A 19,515-nucleotide genomic window follows, 5' to 3' on the forward strand; every position below is an offset into this window, starting at 1 on the left:
ATTTATTAATCATTTAACAGTCCCAAGACTTTAACGGATATTTGGTATGTCATTCCTTGCTGATGATCGAATTCCTGTATATTGAAATGTAGTTAATATGAGTTTCTAAGGTGGTAGTGAAATGAATTACAACACAGGCGCCATATGCTCATGTAACGCAAGTCATGCTTAGACTGTTCTAAAGAATGGATGTTGCGTTTTTACTTTTTGAGAGTATTTTAGAAGCACAAGGCTAGACAAAAAAATCACATGGACAAATATCATTAAGAAAAACTACGTTCGAAGAAAGAACCTCCCTCCTCAAACAAAAACCCCATATCAGTGATTGTATGGATGTGTACATGATTAACTTTACACTTAATATACATGAACAAAGTAAACTATATAGACAACGAGAAAGATACGAACACACAAAGGAACAAAGTGGAGCACAGATTTGGAACTGTCAGTTGCAAAAACACAACTTAGAAATTAAACCAGTAAAAAGTGAAGTAAACCTTTCTGCTAATCCTTTCAACTTTTCAGAGTTGCATTACAGTGTAAATAAAAGGCGTAATGGCAAAGTATGTACAATACGAAATGTTTCTGTAAATTTAGATACAAAGTAAGCCTTACAACTATTAAGACATGTACTCAGTTATTTTAACATGAGCAAAATAGGCTTCTAGAGCATAATAAGCCTAGAACTGAAAAAATGACCATTAACAATTTTTTATGTTGAGCTGAAAACTACATAGAGGGCCCACAGGTTGGAATCTAGCCCTGACCATCACTAAGGTGCCAGGAAAATCATTTTCATGCAGTCATTTGTACATAATAATGCTTACTCTCCGGAATCCTTACAAGTATAACTATCGTTAATAACAAACAACAAAATATACATACTTAATCTATTATCAAAATTGTAAACAAACAGATTTAACAGGTCCTCGATATTCTTGCTCCTATAGCATGAATAGAAGCGAGTATATGAGGACAAAGAAGAGCCGATATCTACAATCTGCAAGGCACAAAATACTAATGATTACATTATTTTTGAAAATATTAGAATTTTCTAGCCTATTTGTGGCTACTTCATAAACACCATCTACCAAAAACGTAGCTAGTTGGGAAAATATGTGCTACATGTTCACATGAACATCAGTTATCCTTTTCAGGTAATGAAATACTTACAGTAATAAAATGTAACTATCAGCTGTGCAGTGTCATTGTGACATTTACTGAAGTGGACACACACCAGTACTGGTGTCATGTGGTACATGAAATGCTGACCACCAGATTGAGCAGCGGAAACCTAAATACTTGACAACTGCTCCGCTGATAACAAATTGGTTAAAAATCTCTTTGACTTGTCTCTCAGGCTAGCTGAATCAAGTGATATGATTGTTGTTTGGGGTATATTCCAATGTTACAAGAGATCAGGTGAATAAAGAAACATGTGTAGGTGACATTGCCAATGAATATTAGTGTAGGCTTGCTACTAGTATATCAAGAGGGCACACATTTAAGAATAATCTGGTCTTTGAGCTATATTTATACTATGGCATATTAGTTAAAGTTCCACTTACATACTATTAAAGAGATGTGAATACCACCATACATATAAAATGGTGAATCATAAATTGTCATATGCTAAATATATTTCAGCAATGATTCTGTTAACTAACAATTACTTACTAATCTAAATTATCATAAAATGTGAGTAATTTAAACCCCTCTGGAGCCTCATTTTGGGGTGGGTGGGGAGGAGGTGTAAAATAACTACCTAAGAACAAATATTAAATTGTTGTGAAGAAAATATTCTGGTAAATTTTATGGTTTACAACATATGAAAGAAGAGGGCAATTCACCATTTTTTTTCAATAAACTTTAAAATTTGCTTATCAATTATTCTACAATAACATGACCCCATAGTGGTGCCTTTTTTATTATTTTGTGTATTAGAATGCCTGCTACACACCTGAACCTTAAATACTCAACCTTACTATCGTAGAGATTTCACAAATAGAGTAAAAACAATATACTTCTAAATTATGCGATACCGATCAAAAATTTCAAAAATATTTTTTAAAAACCTGTAATGGGCCTCAAATTCTAAAATAATTAGTGTGATGAACATTTTTATTCATATTACAATACATTTAATCTAAAACAGATACACATTTCATCAAATAATGATAAAATTAAAATTTTCTTTAATTTCCCTTTAAAATTGAGATGAGAAAAAACTAATTGTCCCCTTTTGGGGCCTCACAAAAAATAAAAATGGATTTTTTAGCCTGGTATCCACCCTGGTTGAATAGAAGAAAGAGTAACGAACGTTTTAAGGTATGATACCATATTGTACTAAAAAATGCCTACGGATTTGTTAACCAGGCCTCTTTTCCTAGTTAGCCAACTGTCTACAAGTGGTATTAAACAAATGACATGGTAGCTCTCACTCCATTTTTTCAACCAACGGATGTAGATTAAGCCCGGCTTGGAAGTGAAAACACGTGCAGGCCGAAAATCTCACTCTTCTTACCTGTCCTTGCGGATTTTGTTGTTTTCATTTGTAAGCAGGATTCAATCCACTTCCATGGTTGAAAAAATGGCGTCGGGACTACCTTGTCAATATTTTAAAGAAGCATCTAATTCGAAAGTTGTGGGTTATTTGGTGACTATAAATGTAAAGAATTTCAAACAGGAGAAATAATGGTCAAATCACAGCGGGTAGTCAACACAGCAGCTTTATTTCCAGCAGCAGAGTACCTGTGGCTTCGCCGTTGTTGGCTTCATAATTTTATCATTGAAAAAAGCAGTGGCTCAGAGAAAAAAATTCCCAGTGTGACCCGAGTTTCAAGTAATATTTATAAGATTTTCAATGACTTTATAAGGTTTTAATTCAATGATACAGAGTTAGATTCTATAAAACTTTAGTTTTAACACAATAATTGATTCGAGTACTTTCTTTAAAGACCTGCTACAGTCCTACCTTTTAACCTTAAATTGTCACTGAAAAAGCATGAAAATCCTGACTATGAACAGTTACTCCTGTCAAAATAGAGTCTATTTTATATAAAATTCTATATAAAATACCTGTGTTTTTGCGTGCTAAAGTGTGGTGCGTGGTCGGTAACAGTTACCTATTGTAACCATGGGTTGCATATACACAATAGAATTTGAATAGCCGCGGAGCAGGGCTTTAAGTTTATACAACAACAACATCACTTTTATTTACGCAAGTATTCAAAATACTATATATATGGGGATAATAAAACAATGTAAACATGTAATATATATCGTTCTGAGAAAAGGTTATTTTTTATATAACTAGAGTAGTATGTTCTTTTGTCGACATAAAACAAGAATAATAATATTGTTTTGTTGTTTTTTTTAAGTAAAAAAGGAAGATGTCCAAGAAAAACAGAAAAAAAAAACTGATTCTAAATGAAAAGAAATATAGCTTTGTAGATATGAAGGTTGGAGGGGGGTTGCATTTATGAAGTAAGAATACAGAAAATATAGAACAGCGTGGGGACACCCAGGTAATAAGATTACAACAATTGCATGATCTCCATGAATAAAGTATAAGATCCTTGGTCAGTTATGCTGTACTTTAATTACTAAATATAATTGTTGTGTAAAATCATTTATTTGTTATTCAAAAATTAATAACACAAGTCTGTTTTTAAACTGTTTTTATTCTCTCCTAATTTTGTTTAATAAATACGCAAGTACAGCTATTATTTTATCAGAATTTTGGTGGAAATGAACCTGTTGAAATATTTCACCTAAACAGTTGGCGAGTAGCCTTAAATGTATTATTTTGATAATTATTAAGTAAATGATCAATATTATATGGGTACATTTATATTTTGGTAAAAGAAAAAACATGGGTCTATACATTTTGACTTCTAATAAAAAACATTGGTGCATTTTGAATTCTAATAAAAAGCATGGGTACATTTTGACTTTCACAAGTTGGTACATCTTGTGGGTACATTTTGACTGAGTATTTTTGGGTACATTTTGGTTTGATGTGTAATGTTGACCTGCACCCAGAAAAAATAGGGTCGAAAGGCCTGTATATTTTTTTGAAGCATTTTTATCAAGTAATTGCAGCATTTGCCTGTTATCTCAATCTGGGTTGAACCTAATTAACAAGTCAGTAACTGTTAGTCCGATGCTGTTTTCTACGCTGCCATTTGATCTTTGATAACTCGATGATCTGCTTAAGGGGTGTAGAACGTGTGGCATATTTTATCGGTACTGCAATTACATGTATGTAGAAAGTGTGATTGAGGACTGAGCCATGTTAAGAACGTAGTACATAGAAAATATGCAGTTTCTTTTTGTGGAAGCGTAACTGGCATTCAAGTGATTGAGTTTCCCATTCTGAAAATTGAGAGTTGATATTTTGCGAGTTTTAATATTTTGTACTCACAAAGATTTGTGAGTGCAAAATAGTGACATTCTGACCCTGAAAAGATTGCAGGTACGTTTTCAGACAAACGGTTGCAAGGTAAGTAATATTGAGTGTTTTATTAATTATTCTTACTAGTAGAGTTTTCATTTCAGAATTTGGTGTTCATTTAGCAGAACTGACAGTTGACCCAAATGGTCCACTTGCAATACGACAGCTGGCCTCTGTGCTGTTGAAACAGTATGTTGAAGTGCACTGGTGTATTCATTCTGAGAAGTTCAGGTCACCTGAGACTCCTACAGCCGTAAGTGTTATTGTCTTTGGCATGTTTATATGTCTGCCGAGTTGTTGTGCAAATTCCTAAAGCAAATTTTACATACATAATATTATCACATATTATATATAAAATTTGAATCTGTACATTCACATATGAATGATGCAAATGGGCTAGGTTATAGTGTTGAAGTGTTTGAATTGCCACTTGCGTTTCTACTTCCTCAACAAATACATGTAAAGTGAACTTTTTGCAGTGTTTAGATTGCAGGTCCTTACAGAATATGTTACATTGTATTGAATGTTGATTACTTGTGTTCCTTATTCAGTCCAAAGAACAGATTCGAAAAATTTTACCTGTGGGATTAAAGGAGAGTATCAGTAAAGTACGGTCAAGTGTTGCCTATGCTGTATCGGCTATTGCACATTGGGACTGGCCTGAGGCATGGCCCGATCTGTTCCAGATTCTCATGCAAGCTCTCACAAGTGGTGACACAAATGCTGTTCATGGGGCTATGCGTGTCTTAGCAGGTATCTAAATGTTTGACAATTGGGGAAGGAAGGATAAGTTGATTTTAGGGCCTGTATGAAAGCCACTGACACTAAAAATGTGTTTAAATCAGACCCTTGCTGAAAAAGGTATGACAGTTTGAAATTTAAGAAAATGGCAAGCTGTGGAGGCAGTCAGCTTTGTGCTTTAGATGTCATTTACATACTAGTGAATTATTTACAGGGTTCGAATTTAAGCTCGCATACTCGCGAAATGCGAGTGCAAATTTTAAACTGCGAGGTGAGATTTCAGACACCAGCATTTTTTTAAGAGTGAAAATTTTTGGCCAAATAATGTGCATTTCTAACGGTCATCTCGATCTTACACTGTTCTTTCTTTAACAACTCGCGGTCATTGCAGCGCATTGTCATTTGCAGAACGTATTTCGGAGCACTCTTTCATCTTTCGTCGTAAATGGAAGTTTACACTCGATACATGTCCCGTGCGCATGTCTTTTCAACTGCTGACAAGTACCTGCGCTAATTTTGATGACGTTTACTGCATCCGGTGGGTTTTTTGGTAATCTATAATAAGTTACTATTTACATAGCGCAGATACGATTGGCTTGACTCGTCACGTGGATGTTTGTGTTAATGTTGTAATAAAGTGACAAGTCGCGGAAAATGCAAGTTGTTTTTTCATTTAGCAAGTTAAAAAAAATACCACTTGCGAAAAAATGCAAGTAGAAGATATGGCTAAATTCGAACCCTGATTTAGCAGACATACTTTTCAAAAGATCAATTTCTATAGTTACACCCACAGGTATGATGTATATGGGGTTTATATTGGAGTCACGCATGTCTGTCTGTTGGTCTGTCTATCCATCCATCCTGTACGATCTATGTCTTCCTAACTGCTGTCCAGTCCATATCTTACTGGCAGGGAAAAGTTTCATAAAACTGGCATCAACTCTTTAACCTCATCAAGTTGACATGCAGAACTAGCATCAGTTATTTATGTCATTGAGATAATACGCAGAGCGCATAAACCAGGCCACAGGTTCAATGTTAAGGCCACACTTAGAGGTCAGAGGTAAGAAAAACTTAGAAAGCTTGCCTGCTCCATATCGTCTTAACTAAATGAAAGATTTTCATAAAATTATCACCAGTTGTTTACCTCATCAAACAGCAGAAAATATGACCTTGGTCAATAAGTGCAAGATCATGCGGGAAATCAAAAAATCAAGTACTGTGAAATCATTTTTATTCGCGTAGGACAAATTTTCTCGTATTTCGCGCAAGGACCGATGCGCGAATTTAGGACCGCGCTATTATTATTTTTAGCTCACCTGTCACAAAGTGACAAGGTGAGCTTTTGTGATCGCGCGGTGTCCGTCGTCCGTCGTCCGTCCGTGCGTCCGTGCGTCCGTGCGTCCGTAAACTTTTGCTTGTGACCACTCTAGAGGTCACATTTTTCATGGGATCTTTATGAAAGTTGGTCAGAATGTTCATCTTGATGATATCTAGGTCAAGTTCGAAACTGGGTCACGTGCCATCAAAAACTAGGTCAGTAGGTCTAAAAATAGAAAAACCTTGTGACCTCTCTAGAGGCCATATATTTCACAAGATCTTCATGAAAATTGGTCCAGAATGTTCACCTTGATGATATCTAGGTCAAGTTCGACACTGGGTCACGTGGGGTCAAAAACTAGGTCAGTAGGTCTAAAAATAGAAAAACCTTGTGACCTCTCTAGAGGCCATATTTTTCATGAGATCTTCATGAATATTGGTCAGAATGTTTATCTTGATGATATCTAGGTCAAGTTCGAAACTGGGTCACGTAGGGTCAAAAACTAGGTCATTAGGTCTAAAAATAGAAAAACCTTGTGACCTCTCTAGAGGCCATATTTTTCAATGCATCTTCATGAAAATTGGTCAGAATGTTCATCTTGATGATATCTAGGTCAAGTTCGAAACTGGTCACGCGGGGTTAAAAACTAGGTCAGTAGATCTAAAAATAGAAAAACCTTGTGACCTCTCTAGAGGCCATATTTTTCATGAGATCTTCATGAATATTGGTCAGAATGTTCACCTTGATGATATCTAGGTCAGGTTCGAAACTGGGTCATGTGGGGTCAAAAACTAGGTCAGTAGATCTAAAAATAGAAAAACCTTGTGACCTCTCTAGAGGCCATATTTCTCAATGGATCTTCATGAAAATTGGTCAGAATGTTCACCTTGATGATATCTAGGTCAGGTTCGAAACTGGGTCATGTGGGGTCAAAAACTAGGTCAGTAGATCTAAAAATAGAAAAACCTTGTGACCTCTCTAGAGGCCATATTTCTCAATGGATCTTCATGAAAATTGGTCAGAATGTTCACCTTGATGATATCTAGGTCAAGTTCGAAACTGGGTCACGTGGGGTTAAAAACTAGGTCAGTAGATCTAAAAATAGAAAAAACCTTGTGACCTCTCTAGAGGCCATATTTTTCATGAGATCTTCATGAATATTGGTCAGAATGTTCATCTTGATGATATCTAAGTCAGATTCGAAATGGGTCACGTGGGGTCAAAAACTAGGTCAGTAGGTCTAAAAATAGAAAAAACCTTGTGACCTCTCTAGAGGCCATATTTTTCATGAGATCTTCATGAATATTGGTCAGAATGTTTATCTTGATGATATCTAGGTCAAGTTTGAAACTGGGTCACGTAGGGTCAAAAACTAGGTCATTAGGTCTAAAAATAGAAAAACCTTGTGACCTCTCTAGAGGCCTATTTCTCAATGCATCTTCATGAAAATTGGTCAGAATGTTCATCTTGATGATATCTAGGTCAGGTTCGAAACTGGGTCACGTGGGTTCAAAAACTAGGTCAGTAGATCTAAAAATAGAAAAACCTTGTGACCTCTCTAGAGGCCATATTTTTCATGAGATCTTCATGAATATTGGTCAGAATGTTCATCTTGATGATATCTAGGTCAAGTTCGAAACTGGGTCATGTGGGGTCAAAAACTAGGTCAGTAGATCTAAAAATAGAAAAACCTTGTGACCTCTCTAGTGGCCATATTTCTCAATGGATCTTCATGAAAATTGGTCAGAATGTTCACCTTGATGATATCTAGGTCAAGTTCGAAACTGGGTCACGTGGGGTTAAAAACTAGGTCAGTAGATCTAAAAATAGAAAAACCTTGTGACCTCTCTAGAGGCCATATTTTTCATGAGATCTTCATGAATATTGGTCAGAATGTTCATCTTGATGATATCTAAGTCAGATTCGAAACTGGGTCACGTGGGGTCAAAAACTAGGTCAGGAGGTCTAAAAATAGAAAAAACCTTGTGACCTCTCTAGAGGCCATATTTCTCAATGGATCTTCATGAAAATTGGTGAGAATGTTCAGCTTGATGATATCTAGGTCAGGTTCCTAACTGGGTCATGTGCAGTCAAAAACTAGGTCAGTAGGTCGAAAAATAGAAAAACCTTGTGACCTCTCTAGAGGCCATATTTTTCACGAGATCTTCATGAAAATTGGTGAGAATGTTCACCTTGATGATATCTAGGTTAAGTTTAAAAGTGGGTCACGTGCCTTCAAAAACTAGGTCATTAGGTCAAATAATAGAAAAACCTTGTGACCTCTCTAGAGGCCATATTTTTCAATGGATCTTCATGAAAATTGGTCAGAATTTTTTATCTTGATGATATCTAGGTCACATGTGCTCAAAAACTAGGTCACTATGTCAAATAATAGAAATAACGATGTCATACTCAGTTGAACACTGGGTCATGTGGAGATAGGTGAGCGATTCAGGACCATCATGGTCCTCTTGTTTAATTGTATTTTTCATTGCTAAAATTGAAAATGCGTGAATTAAAGCCCACGCGAAACAGTCCTTTTTCACGTTTGCGTGAAATTTGTCAGCGAATTTACATGATTTCACAGTAGTTCCACATCTTAACCCTTACCATGCTGGACACGATTGGTTCTGCCTTTGCGACCAGTCATGCAGTCTGATCTTGATCTGCACTGTTCGCTATCCAGTCAGTATCATTTTGATAAGCACCCCTTTTAACAGTTAATAGTACTGTCCAAATTGGAAGATGGACTAGTTCATTATAGAAATTTAGCAGGTTTTAACTGCTAGAATGATTTTCATGAGATTGATGTCAGTTGTTAACATCATCCAGGCGACATGCAGAATGCACAACACCGGTCGGAGGTCAAGGTCACAGAAGTCAGAGATCAGATAGTTTAATTTGTGCCCACTTTATAGTTATCTTGCCCTCTAGAAGGATTTTCATAAAACCCAGCATCAGTTGTCCTGAACAAGATGACTTGCAGACTGTTACAACCCAGGTTACTAGGTCAAAGATGATTGTCACATTTGAAGGTCAAAGGTTGTGACCACAGCAAGAGGTAGCTCTAGTTTCTTGAGATATAGATGTAAAATTCCATTCCAGTTGAAAAAAGGTAGAGAAATGAGCCGTGCCATGAGAAAACCAACATAGTGGGTTTGCGACCAACATGGATCCAGACCAGCCTGCGCATCCGCGCAGTCTGGTCAGGCTCCATGCTGTTCGCTTTTAAAGCCTATTGGAATTGGAGAAACTGTTAGCGAACAGCATGGATCCTGACCAGACTGCGCAGATGCGCAGGCTGGTCTGGATCCATGCTGGTCGCAAACCCACTATGTTGGTTTTTCATGGCACGGCTCAAATCATTTGTCAGATTTGCTGATAAACAGCTAAGATATATTAAATCAGCCAATTTGTTTAATTTTTTGGGCTGCCATCTTTATCAAATGTGAATATGTTCATACCTTTCTCTAATTTATATGCAGATTCTGAATATTTTTTTCACTACTTGAAATGATCATTGTGTTTGATGTGTTTTCTTGCAGAGTTTACACAAGATGTAACTGATACTCAGATGGTTCATGTTGCCCCTGTTATACTGCCAGAAATGTACAAAATATTTCTACAGCATGAGGTAGGCCTATTGTTCAAAATAATTGTTCTTTGTAGCATGAAAAATGTAAAAAATTAGCTGAAAAATATAATAACACTAGAGTCAAGTTACCAATGCTCGGCCATTTTCATTACATTATTGCTATTACTGTTTTACTGAAGTTGTTCAGTTTCGATCAGAATCGTGTTTTAAACAGTACACCATTGTAGAAAATAGGTCAAGTAATCAAGCGCCTGATTGATCACAGATTTCGGAGTAAAATAAGTGTGGTGCAAGTAAGGTCAAACACCACTAATTTCACCAAATACGAACCAATGCTCGGCCACCCATTAATAGCGCTTGTGAAAAGTATGTGCTTTGATTTTATTATATTTTCATGTTATTAAACATGTTTCTAGAAAAAATTATGAGTAAAACAACAATATTTCAAAGTTTTGAAATAGGTAAATACACATATTAAACCTACATGTACTTCAATTAGTACATTTTTTTTTCAGTCAAACTAATACAATGAAACCGATCAGGTAACAACAAATGCAACAATAATTAACTCTAATACAATAAAAAAAGTTTATATATTTGAATTTAAATGAATAACAAATAGCTTAACTCATTAACGTAGGGGGCCGTGTGCGGTGCGGGCTATTATCTACAGTGATAACACCGACGGTGCCGCCGATACGAGCAAATTTTGCAGTAAAATAAACATGAAATTTCGTTTATTCTGTATATAATTCAATAGAATATACATTTTGGTAAATATTTATGTAAGAAAATATACAGATAAACGTTTTTACCATAGAGTGCGGTAATCTTAACTCAGAAAACGCAAAATGACAGCTGTCACTATTGACCGGTTTCGTCTGCTGTAGAAAAAACAAGCGCCTGGCCGACACAGACTTGACCCCATTTTGAATTGGCGTCCTTACATTGAAAAATAAACAAAAACTAAAAGCAAGGTTTTCAAGTTTTATTTTTGATAAACAATAAAGAATATTAGGTGGCTGAGCACTGGACTGGCCGAGCATAGGTAACTTGACTCTATTCATTAGTTTGTCTCATCTGACTTACCAGATGATTACTACCACCATCTCTACATTGTTAAGCATACAAAAATACAGTCATGTACCCACAACAGATATGATGTTGTGAGTTCAAATAGTTCCTAAAACATGATGTGTTATATATTTAATATTTGTTTGATTTGACAGGTTTTCAGCATTAGAACACGATCAAGGGCTGTAAATATTTTCAACATAATTGCGGGTATGATAGCAACAATGTCAGAATTACAAAAGGTAATGTACACCAGGTCCTAATACATGTAGTTCCCCCCCTACAACAGTATATAATAGTAAAGAAGCTGAATTTTTTTTTTTTTTTTACATTTTTGAAAATTTTTTAGTACAATATAAATGTAAACCGATATTGTTCAACAGTTACTGCATACCTACATGTTAATGAAATAAAAGGATAGTAAAGTTAGTAATTAAGGCACATGTGTTTGGAGAAGAGCATTAACAAAGGGTGAATTAGAATATTATTTACACTGATGTATAACCAAATAAAAAATGTTGCAAAAAGCATTTAAGTCTCAGTGAATGCATTACATAAATTGTTTCAAGTTACTGTAGGTGTAGACTTTTTCAGTGTAATAAAATGCAGGTTATTTTGCATGCTGTTATTAATATTTGAAATTTCCAAAATTTGGGGAGCATTTTCTTGCATAAATCCTCCTTAACCACTTTATAATGAACTGATTGCATTCATTTTAATCAGTTTTATTGTTTTACGAGTTAAGCTATTTGAAATCTTTCAGATAGCAGAGATATTATAATTGCCAGCCTTTCTAAAAAAAAAACATCTGCATGTGCACAGGGTTCTCAGCAACAGCTGGACAGATGCCTTCAAACAAATCCTCAAATTAAGACAGTTTTATAACTGTAACTTATATTTAAAGAAAGTTAAAATAAAGCGTTTAATAGTGTGTAAGCTAGTATTCTGCAAATGTAGGCTGGTATGATAATCTTGATTTGTTTTGTACCATTGTTCACAGGGTTTAGCAAAGCAGTTATTATTTCCTGTGATACCACAGTTTACACAAGCGTTTGTAGAAGCCCTTCTTGTACCTGATGGACCTTCTTCTGATAGTGGACTGAAAATGGAAATTCTAAAGGCAAGTATAGTAGAACAAGAAATATTGTCATGCTGTTTAACCCAGTCTTTCAAGCTGTTAAATTAATTATAATATTTACTTTAAAATATGAGGTGTTGTTGGTATTATCATTTGTATAAATTGTCTGGTTTGCTCTCAAATAACATAATTGTTCTCCATTCTAGTTTGGATTAAAGTGTTACAGATAGTTTGGTTTTTGTCCAGCCAAGTGAAGATTTCTGCACATTGAGAATTTAAACTTACCTTTGAATGATGGGTGGGATTGGAAAGAACAGATAGTTTACTTCCTGTAAACAGTTTGAAATAACAAAAACATAAATAAAAACACATGTACAGGAAGAATTTCTAATCATTTCACTGTAGTCAATAATAGTTCCCATATGTTTGACATTGTAGCAAAATAAATCCACAATTTTGGTGTTGTAGTAGTGTAATAACGTCTTGCCCAAACTTGATGAAACTTGGTCAGAATGTTACCCTCAATAAAATCTTGGACTAGTTTGATATTGGGTAATCTGGGATTAAAAACTAGGTCACCAGGTCAAATCAAAAGAAAAGCTTGTAAACACTCTAGAGGTCACAATTTTGGCCCAATCTTAATGAAACTTGGTCAGAATGTTACCCTCAATAAAATCTTTGATGAGTTTGATATTGGGTCAAAAACTATGTCACAAGGTCAAATCAAAGAAAAAAGCTTGTTAACACTGTAGAGGCCAAATTTATGACTGTATCTTCATGAAACTTGGTCAGAATGTTAATCTTGATGATCTGTATGTAAGTTTCAGATCTGGGTCAGGTGGGGTCAAAAACTAGGTCACTAGGTCAAATCAAAGGAAAAGCCTGTTAACACTCTAGAGGCCACATTTAAGACTTATCTTCATGAAACTTAGTCAGAATGTTAATCTTAATGATTTCAATGTCCAGTTTGAATCTAGGTCATGTAGGATTAAAAACTAGGTCACCAGGTCAAATCAAAGGAAAAGCTAGTTTACACTGTAGAGGCCACATTTATGACCATATCTTAATGAAACTTGGTCAGAATGTTAATCTTGATGATCTATAGGTCAAGTTCAAATCTGGGTCAGATGGGGTCAAAAACTAGGTCACTAGGTCAAATCAAAGGAAAAGCTTGTTAACACTCTAGAGGCCTTATTTATGACTGTATCTTCATGAAAGAGTGTTAATCTTGGTGGTCTTTAGGTCAAGTTCGAATCTGGGTCATGTCGGGTCAAAAACTAGGTCAATGGGTCAAATCGGAGGAAAAGCTATTTAACACTTTAGAGGCCACATTTAGACCATATCTTAATGAAACTTGGCTGGAATGTTAATCTTGATGATCTTTAGGTCAATAGGTCAGGTGAGCGATACAGGGCCTTCATGGCCCTCTTGTTTTCAGCAAAGCCTCTTTATTTTATTATTTCATTCAACTTGTTGAATAAATTCATTATGAAAAGTCACTCATGTTAGATAATCTTCTATTCTTTTTACAGGCTATCACAACATTGGTTAAAAGTTTCCCCAAGCTAATGTCCCAGTGGATAGGACAGATTCTTCAACCAATCTGGAGTATATTTACACTGAGTTCAGATTTGTATCCTTGGTTCTCTTGCATTTTATGTTTCAGCTGACAGCAGCCTGTTGACAAAATGCAATGTTGAAAAATTTAGATGAGAAAAACTGAACATATTTCATAAATTCAGTCTGCACAGTTCCATGTGCAAAATACAGTGAGGCCTTTCACATGAGTACAGCTGAAAGGTGTGGATATTTATCAGAGAAAATAGACTGCCAAAATCATTCTGATTCATTATTTAAGACATTGCATTGTCTAAATGTCTATGTGAATTTTAAGATACAGAATGCCGAAACTATAAGAAATATAAAACCTTAACAACATTCAAGTTATGTTCGGACAGTGGTGAACAATACAGAAGATGCTGATGATCCGGTAGACTCAGATGGTGGGTGTGGTCTATTTATTTTGAATAATCTAATTACATGGTATAGAAACAGGTTGATAAATGTGTATTGATAGCTTTGTGGTTCTACTCTGGCTGCATTTGTTTTGGCTGACAATGAAAATTACATCATTTTAATAGCCAAATGATGGAGTTTGAGACATTAAATTGATATGGCATTGAAGAAGTGAAACTTTATTACAGATCACATGATAAATAAAATATTGAATTGCTAAGATGTTGCTTCATGTATTTATTAACACTCTTTAATGTATTAATGTAATGTCTGCTTTTGTGTTTTCATTTAAAAGTAAGGCATTTTATTTTTAATGGTCATATGACTGTTTCTGTCTTGTAGGGGTGTCACAAGGTATCTTTGTTTTGTTGTGATTTCAGTGTTTTTGTTAGGCCATTTATTAGTTGCATAGTGTTAATTAGTGTATATATGTTAATTACTTTTCCTTAAAGATAGTTTTTGTAAACATTTTTTGCACATTAGTTTAAACATATTTATTCCCGAAATAGAGTACATATATTTATACATATGACATACTGTAGTGAAGACAAAACAGGAAAGGATAAGAATGAAAGACAAGTCTTATAGAATTCTTCTCCTTTGCACATTATTAAGTTTATGCAAATCACATACAGAATTGATAATCTAATACAAACCCTATTCAGATCATGATACTGTGCAATCATTAATTTTCTTAGGAGGCTAATTTTTGTGGTTGAGTAAATCCTTACAATTTAGACCCATCAGAGGTGTACAGTTCCTATTTATATTGCATTCAAAGGTCAAAGTCCACAAATTAATATCCATAGGGAACAGCTGTTGTGGCCAAATCACATTTTTTTTTTTTCGTCCACGAAATTAAATGATTTTACAGTATGTAGATAAACAGGAGATTCAAGTATACTCAAAAATAACCATAATTCAGTTATAAACTACTTGGTAAATTGAGAAAGGCTTTTATATTGTAGTCTTGTTTTTTGACAGTTCATTATTACACAGTTTTTGAAAATGCCTTGTATGCAACCACAAATCTGAGGCAGTTTTGTCTTGATCTTGTTACAGGTGGTGTTCTTGGCTTTGAGAACCTTGTGTATGGAGTATTTGAGTTTATACATGCTCTCCTGGACAGCTCAAAGTTTCGAGATCTCGTGAAGAAGTCCATCAATGATATACTCTACTATGTGATAACATACATGCAAATCACAGAGGATCAGGTACTGAGAATTTGGTTGGGGGATTAATAGAATTAACTATCCATGTTACAAGGTCTCTTTAATTTTATCTTGATAATTGAAAAACCTAGCATTCATGTTACCCCATCACAATAGTTGTTTTGGAAACGAACAAAAGTCATGTTTGACAGTGTTTATGGCTTAGTTGTTTTTGGTGGTACATATTGCAGCTCTTATTTTTAGGTATCATCAAAAAATTTGTTAACTGGCAAGAAATATATGGTTAAGTAATGATAAGTAATTTTTTTTTCTTTCATACAGAAGGGAAATGTAACTTACATGTCTTCTTTCCCCATACTAAGAAGCATATAAAAGAGGGTTACCAGGGTCTGGATCCGAATAATCAACATTTTAGGTCGGAGATTAAACTGCTAAATTTCCTTCTTGTTCTGTCATTGTTGTATTTGAACATTTTGATGGAACATTGCCGAAAGGGCGTTTTGCAGATACAGACAGCTTGACAAATTTACAACACTAGATATAAACTAAATTATAGCAAACTGAGTATTTGCTGTTGATAGAGTAAGCCTTTCAAACATAGATGTTGACTAACATAGGTCCAGTATTTTAGCATTTAATTTGCATTGTATTGCTGGAGAAACATTTGCTTGTGCTATTACCCATACTTTATTGAAGATGTTTCTGAGGCATTGTGATGATTGGGAAGAATATCAGACTTGAAGCCTGAAGTTTTGGGTTAGAACCCCATTGAAATTAGGTCTTAGAACTTTTTTTATGATCTACAGAATACTATTAAAAAGCTTGATTACACATTTAGGAAGTAGTCATACTGTGTATAATTAACTTCAAACTGCATATAATGCAGTGTTAAACTAAAATTATTTTGATCACTAGGGGCGACTATGGATGACCAATCCTGACCAGTTTGTAGAAGATGAGGATGATGATACATTTTCATATTCTGTCAGAATCTCCGCACAAGATTTACTCATGGTAAGCATTTGTACAGTTTCTGCTCACAACATCAAGGGGCCTCCGTGGCCGAGTGGTTAAGGTCGCTGACTTCAAATCACTTGCCCCTCATTGATGTGGGTTCGAGCCTCACACGGGGCGTTGAATTCGTCATGTGAGGAAGCTATCCAGCTGGCTTACGGAAGGTCAATGGTTCTACCCACGTGCCCGCTTGTGATTGAATAATGCACGGAGGGGCGCCTGGGGTCTTCCTCCACTGTCAAAGCTGGAAAGTCGACATATGACCTATAATTGTGCCGGTGCGACGTTAAACCCAACAAAATAAAATAAATGCTCACAACATCTATGCAGGATTGCACTGCAGGAAATTGTCTTAGCTGTTTAATGCAGAAACAGCTCCACTATAGTAGCTTTAAAGAAATAATTTTGAGCGTAAATCCACAGATAAACTCAGCAATTAGCAGGATTTGGTGTAGCATTGATGTTTTTAATGTATTTGTGAAAAATTGTTGTATAGTGTCTTAGGCCATTTCATTCTTTCATTTTTGTGTTCATTTCATGTGACATAAAAAAGATATGTTTGTTTCCAGTAGCATGCTAAAAAAATAGGGTAGGTAGGTCAGTAATTTTTTGGATTTTATTTTATTAAGTGGGACTTTTCAGATATTATTTTTGTGTCAAAAAATGAACGCAAATAAGGGGGTTATGCCTTGAAGCTTGAAGCTTCATGTAGTTGCTTAGTATAGAAAGGAAACAGGACTGTTGCCAGTTCATTGTTGCGTAAAATAAATATTTTATATCCGTTTGGAAATGTACATGATCTTAAACTTCACTTTTTAGTAGTTCTTCTTAACTGACTGTGAATTTGGGTGTGTGTATATTTATTAGATGGTTATTCCATGTTTATGTTTACAGTTGATAGGACAGGAGTTTGAGGACGAGAGCGCTCTGGGATTATGTCAGGCTATAACTAAACACTTGCAGGAGGCAGAGGCTCAGAAATCTGTCACTGACAGCTGGTAAGATTTGCCGATTGCCTTATAACAAATTTTAAATATTAGTAACAGACATGAAAAAAAGGTCATAATTTGAGATTCATGTCATAGGTTCTCTTATGTTAATTAAAGAATGGAAAAGAATGGTCAAAATGATAATATATGACAGGGTTGTTGAGTTTCAAGAAAAGAAATTATGATGTCTTGAGTGCTCTGTGTTGGAAGATAAGGGTCTTAAAATTGGTAAATTTTGTTTTAAACTTGTAACAATATGGCTTACAGAAGGTTAGTGACTTTACCAAGGTACCTGTTCATGCCTGAAACACCACTTGGGTCTTCCTCTATCGTGAAAAGCTGAAAAAGATGCCACATGACCTCAGTCATGTCGATCTGACTTCAGGTCGTCAAAACAAAATGTGTGAATAGTGTAAGCATTGAAAAGTATGTACTATATGGTTAAGCCAGCAAAAGCTAGAATTACTAAATAATCTGTTATTGTAACTAATTCCAGGTGGAAGATTCATGAGTCATGTATGTTTGCTCTGGGAACTGTACGTAGTTTGGTGATAGACACAGTGAAGTCCGGGAAAGTGCAATTTGATATTTCTGCATTCTTAGAAAATGTTGTTCTTACAGATTTAAATTTATCAGGTATGTGAGTACTACTGTAACATTATTTTCTGAGGTTTGTCTGGGATTCCTAATTCTTTGCAGAAAAATGTAAAGTTAGTGATTGGGAAGCCTCCTTGGCTGGGAGGTTCATATTGCTGACCTCAAAACACTTGCATCTGAATGATATGGGTTAGAAACCTCGCTTGTGAGGAAGCCATTCAAATGGCAAAAGGAAGGTCAATGGTTCTACCAAAATGCCTGTCTGGAAACAATGCTGAATAAGGCGTATTATCTTAAAGTATGTCATTGTGACTCCAAGCTCCCAGAACACAAAATAGAAGTTAATGGTGGACATTTTCATAAAGATAATGGTTTCAGCTATAGAATAGGGAAAGAAGACAAGGGCTAGATGTACATTTTGATTTCTGTCCATGCTGTATGTCAGTCTGTGCAGTTATCAGCTGCAGTAGGTTCAAATTTCCAATCGTGATGCTCTCTCTTGATTTGTTGATGTTAGTGGAGTACCTAATTTTTATGGGGGCCATTATTTACAGTGAGTATTTTAGGACTGGTGTATTTTAGTGATAAGACGTTTTTGATTTCAGTTTCACCTTTCCTGATAGGGAGATGTTTATGGACAGCTAGTAGATACTGTGAGGGTATGAATACAGAACTACTTCAAAGGTACATGTATTTGTCTCAGTATCCAATATCATTACCGAGTGAATTACTTTTACAGCTTTAAGTAAATAAAAAGATACAAAATAGAGCAAGATGTAAATATAATTATTGTTTTGACAGTTAAAATACTTTTTTGTGAAGCTGTTTGACATAATTTGAAAGTTTTGTGATTGTTGAATTATACTCTTGTATATTTTGTACCAACATTTGCATTTAAATTGAACATCTTATGCTCAAAATGTTTTTGATAACTCAAGAGAGATTTTGACATTGAAGAACAAAATTCAACAATGAAATTGTATTGTATGTTACTGAGGAATGTAAAGCTATATTTATGAAAAATTAATGTCAGTTGTGAGAGACTTCCTGGAATTAAAGCTAAAATTTTATCTTCACTATTCAGTTTCATATACTCAACAGTTTTATATTTGATTGTTGGTATTTTTTGCCAGCCCAGTTGTTTAGTACTGACTATGTGTTTTTCAGATGTATGCAAGCTACAGTAGGCGGGATTCACCCGACACAACCTCCTGTGATACGAATCTCGGCAATCAGGGCAGTGTACGGTTACTGCGACTTCTTGAAAACTTCAGAAAATACTCAGTTATTGGTACCATTCTTGCCAAATATTACAGAGGGACTTGTTACCGTGGCAACACAATTTTCATCAGATGTATTGTCACTGTGTTTGGAAACGTTGTCAATAGTTCTTTCGGTAAGAGGGCAACTTATAGATATGTTTAAAGTAGAAGTATATCATTCTGTGGATTTTACTTGGCAG

General features: G+C 35.2%; 1 protein-coding gene across 1 annotated transcript in view; it reads left to right on the forward strand.

Moving 5' to 3' along the window:
* LOC123528703 (importin-9-like) overlaps positions 1-19,515 on the forward strand; it is a 38,848-nt gene that overhangs the window by 10,081 nt on the left and 9,252 nt on the right. The window contains exons 2-14 of the mRNA XM_053521598.1: positions 4,561-4,709; positions 5,008-5,209; positions 10,064-10,152; positions 11,343-11,429; positions 12,188-12,307; positions 13,798-13,898; positions 14,210-14,268; positions 15,344-15,495; positions 16,369-16,467; positions 17,362-17,465; positions 17,953-18,092; positions 18,659-18,737; positions 19,221-19,449. Of these exons, the coding sequence (XP_053377573.1) occupies positions 4,561-4,709; positions 5,008-5,209; positions 10,064-10,152; positions 11,343-11,429; positions 12,188-12,307; positions 13,798-13,898; positions 14,210-14,268; positions 15,344-15,495; positions 16,369-16,467; positions 17,362-17,465; positions 17,953-18,092; positions 18,659-18,737; positions 19,221-19,449 (1,610 nt within the window). The remainder of the gene's footprint in view (positions 1-4,560; positions 4,710-5,007; positions 5,210-10,063; positions 10,153-11,342; positions 11,430-12,187; positions 12,308-13,797; positions 13,899-14,209; positions 14,269-15,343; positions 15,496-16,368; positions 16,468-17,361; positions 17,466-17,952; positions 18,093-18,658; positions 18,738-19,220; positions 19,450-19,515) is intronic.

Source organism: Mercenaria mercenaria, chromosome 13 (assembly GCF_021730395.1).
Source record: "Mercenaria mercenaria strain notata chromosome 13, MADL_Memer_1, whole genome shotgun sequence".
NCBI classification, from domain to species: Eukaryota; Metazoa; Mollusca; class Bivalvia; order Venerida; family Veneridae; genus Mercenaria; species Mercenaria mercenaria.